Source organism: Anneissia japonica, unplaced genomic scaffold, assembly GCF_011630105.1.
Source record: "Anneissia japonica isolate Jap-2015-1 unplaced genomic scaffold, ASM1163010v1 scaffold287714_len2871179_cov188, whole genome shotgun sequence".
Taxonomy (NCBI): Eukaryota; Metazoa; Echinodermata; class Crinoidea; order Comatulida; family Comatulidae; genus Anneissia; species Anneissia japonica.
This window is the reverse complement of record NW_022755542.1, coordinates 45,070-49,095: the sequence shown is the minus strand read 5'-3', so window position 1 is coordinate 49,095 and position 4,026 is coordinate 45,070. Positions and strand designations below refer to the sequence as shown.

At 33.5% G+C, this 4,026-nt stretch overlaps 1 protein-coding gene and 1 non-coding gene across 2 annotated transcripts in view; one reads left to right on the top strand and one right to left on the bottom strand.

The window, feature by feature from the left end:
* The window catches only part of LOC117123633 (hyalin-like), a 27,259-nt gene that overhangs the window by 21,671 nt on the left and 1,562 nt on the right, over positions 1 to 4,026 (bottom strand). Inside the window, exons 2-4 of the mRNA XM_033269634.1 lie at positions 3,700 to 3,726; positions 2,787 to 3,041; positions 1,576 to 1,830 (exon numbers count right to left, since the gene is read on the bottom strand). Of these exons, the coding sequence (XP_033125525.1) occupies positions 1,576 to 1,830; positions 2,787 to 3,041; positions 3,700 to 3,726 (537 nt within the window). The remainder of the gene's footprint in view (positions 1 to 1,575; positions 1,831 to 2,786; positions 3,042 to 3,699; positions 3,727 to 4,026) is intronic.
* On the top strand, positions 370 to 442 carry Trnak-uuu. The gene has a single exon. It is a non-coding gene; the product is annotated as a tRNA-Lys (tRNA).

Below are 4,026 nucleotides of genomic sequence, written 5' to 3'. Positions count from 1 at the left end.
CTTACTGATTCGCCTCTGTGTAAAAGATGCAAAATTGAAGACGACTACAAACATATGTTTATTTCATGTAAAGAGATCACAGTTTTTTGGAATCAATTTAAATTTTTCTTACATAAACTGGACCTCCCAAAAGCTACAGGGTAGCCTACGATGTTCCATCATGTCCTTATTTAAACACTATATGTACCTTTGATGATGTATATTATATTTATTCAACAGTGTTAACGGCTAACTCCCTTCAATATCATATATAATATACGACAGTATTTCTAGCCGTATTGCCAGATTTATCTGGCCGAACGCCTCTTGAGGCGTAGCATTGTGTAATACAATGTTCCCGACGGTTATTTGGACCTGTTCAACCACGAAGCCTTCATGGTCTAGTGGTTATGATGCTCGCCTTTTCAGCGAGAGGTCGCAGGTTCGAATCCCGTCGGAGTCATTTTATTACACAATGACTTTTATAGGACTTTATTCATTGAAAGGCTACAGGGTAGCCTACGATGTTCCATCATGTCCTTATTTAAACACTGTATATGTACCTTTGATGATTTATATTATATTAATTCAACAGTGTTAACGGCTAACTCCCTTCAATATCATATATAATCATATATATACATACATATATACATATATATATATATATATATATATATATATATATAATGTATAAAATGTATTAATACATGTCTCCCTCTAATGAAAGCCACCTCCAATTAAAGACCATTTTTCTATGGTCCGAAATTAACAAATGTCTTTCATTTTTTAATATTCTAATATTACAGACCAAAGCTGAAGACCATGTAAACCCCGGTCCCAATTGTGGTCTTTAACTGGAGGAAGACCTGTATATTTGCAATGCAGATTGACAATCAGAAAGAACCGCTGTGAAATGCGATTTTGTATTTGCTTACCGACTGTTATATTAAAATTGCAGGACGCGGTTTTGTTGAATTGGTCACTCGCAGTACACTCAACACTACTTACACCATCAGGAAATAAAGACCCAGATGGAGGATCACATGTGACTGTAGGAGGGTGGTTACTATTATCAGTTGTTGGTGCAGCATAGTTCACAGTTGATGTTGTAAAAATCGAATCACTTGAAGGACAGAAAATCTTTGGATCCTTAGTACTTTATGAAAATACAGGATAGGCCTATTTCAAATTCGTTTACCTCCATGGTTCTATTGTATACCTACAAATTTTGATCCTGCTTTTTAATGTGTGATCTGTCACTCTATGCGACGAATCATAGAGTGTGCACCAGGTTTTACAAAAAGCAAAATCCAAATTCGGACATTAAACCTCACAATATCAGGGGTCAGACAGAGGTCGGTGACAAATAAATACTTGTATATTTTTACATATCAGAAGACTAATACGTACTACGTAATAATGAAATTGATACAATTTCATAGTTTTCGAGGCTTCACCCCTTTCCTTCTTCCGAAAGTCATCGGACCCCGTCGGGGAAATTGGATACCCCGTTGGGCAAAATCCCTGCCCTCCTCTTGCACAATATAATAGCCATTACTGTAAATAATACAGGTCTATGTTTACAGTACTCACCAATTGTTTTTCGTTCGTAGTAATCATAAGGGTTGTTCGGATAATCACTGCGAATTGGTGGATTTGCTGTCTGACGGATAACATTGCTTAAGGAACATTGATAGGTAAAACGATTAAACTCAAAGGAAGCACAGTAAAATGAGGTTGAGGCAAGGCAAAGCTCCGCACATGCCTCTAACATAAAGTCGGGATGTACTTCGACGTTCTGATTAGGCAACACAGAGTTTGGCACAATCTCAAAGGATGACACTGGTCCTAAAATATAAATAATAGCATAGTTTAGTGCAGTGGAATCAGTGGTCGATGAGGACAAGTTTTGACGGCCAAAATATCTTACAAGCTAGTGGCAAAGAGCATGCGTCTTTAGGTTATAAGTTGCTAAAATAAATACCAAATGCGAATCTGGCATTTATGGACCATAATTCTTGATTTCGTCATAAAAGATAGTTTATGAAATAGTTAGGCAAAATAACATCACACTATCAATACCAATCACTCATGACAATATCAAATTGTAAAGAACAAAAAAACTTCAGACAATTGGGCACTAATATCTCCGCTGAACCTATTCAAGCCAGGCTCCGGAGGGAAAATTGATATTTTGCAAAACTGCTTTTTCTAAAACACAAAAAGCGTATTTGACGAATAACTCGGAAGCGGTTAACGACATACAGATTTTTTAATATTTAAAAACTGGGTGGGTGGGGGAGGAAAGGACAGTAACCACTCTTTATTTCTACTTTTTCCATCAGTTTTCCCATATAATTTTTTCCTCCGGAGCCTGGCTTTAAAACTGCTGTCAATTGTAAGCGTAAGATACACTAAGAAAGAATGATAATAATAACAATCACTATTATTATCATAATCACCCTTATTTTTATCGTTATTATATTATGCACTTTGCAGAATTATGAAACTTTATAAAACCTGCAGTGCTAATTATTAGATGTTTTGCGAAGATGGTGTCCCTTATAATATGCGAACGTCAGTTTATGGTTTTAACATACCTATTTATAATTGACAGACATTTTTTATTTGTACGAGTTTTTGTTTTTGCTTGACTCCAATGCTATGTTGTAGACTGAGAGAACTCCTCGTTGCTTCATTTCTAAAATCATGACTTTTTTTTTATTGTGTCATTGTTATCCCACTGGTTTCTTTTTTGATGTATTAGTTCATAATTATGTTGTCGTGTATATAAGTCATCATACCTATATCAATTCTTTCGTAATAATCATAAGAGCCATCTTCATATGTATTAAGTGGTACAGATGCCGAATTCTTCACGTTCAAAAAGCATGCAGTTCCAGTGAATTGAAATGATTTGCACAGGAATTCTTCTTGTTGCAGACACTCAGCAGCGCACCTTTCCAAATCTATGCCAGGTAATATTTTTGTAACATCTAAAATTGCAGCATTCGGATAGAAGGCGAACCTATCCAAACTACTTGTATTTGTATACTGGGCTGGAATAAAAAAAAAAAACACAATGTACAGTTAAGTACCGTTTGCTATAAAAAATTATATATTTGAGAAGAGATGACTCTGGTAGCTTGAATGCATTATTCAACCTACCACCAAGTGAAAACTTGAAAACTTTCTGTGAATCACAATAATGTGCCGGTAAAATAGAATTCCTTTAGTCAATTCAGTTTCGAAACATTAAAAATATACAGTGTAAACAGTCAAGCCTAGATAAATGCAAAATATCGATTTTATTATTTTGTAATCACTGAGGAATCTGCGAAAGTAAATGTAAGTTTTAGAGCACTCTTTCTATATAATATAATAGCGTAAAATAAAGGCCTTGCTGACATCTATAAAGTATAATTAAAGTCTAAAACACAGGTATACAGAAAATTAATTATATTAATTCCTCTACAAACATAGAATGACTCCTAATAATATAACCATTATATTAGTGTTGGTAGGCCTTATACACAATAGAATGATTTAGCTGGTCTGTCGTCTCAACTACACATATATGTGAAATGTCAACAAGCCACATTAACATGATTATATGGCGTATGAGGTTTATGTTCTGACCTTGTATCTGACCTTTGTTATAAAGACATGCAGTTGACATTAAGAAATAAACGGAAAAAATAATTTGAATATAAATACCTGTATGTGATGGGGGTGTAGGCGTTTCTGTAAAAAAAGATGTAAAAATTAATTCTGTTGTAAACAGATAGTTACATATATACAATTATATATATATATCATATATATGTATACATATATATATATATATATATACATTTATATATATTTAAATGGGAAAAACCAATAAAAACAGCAAACGGCCACATAATGCAAAACAATACAATATAAAATTTAAACGGAACAGTAGAGAAATGACAATATATATATGTATATATAATATATATATATACATATATATATATACCTGTATATATACATATATTAATACATAGGCCTATATGTATA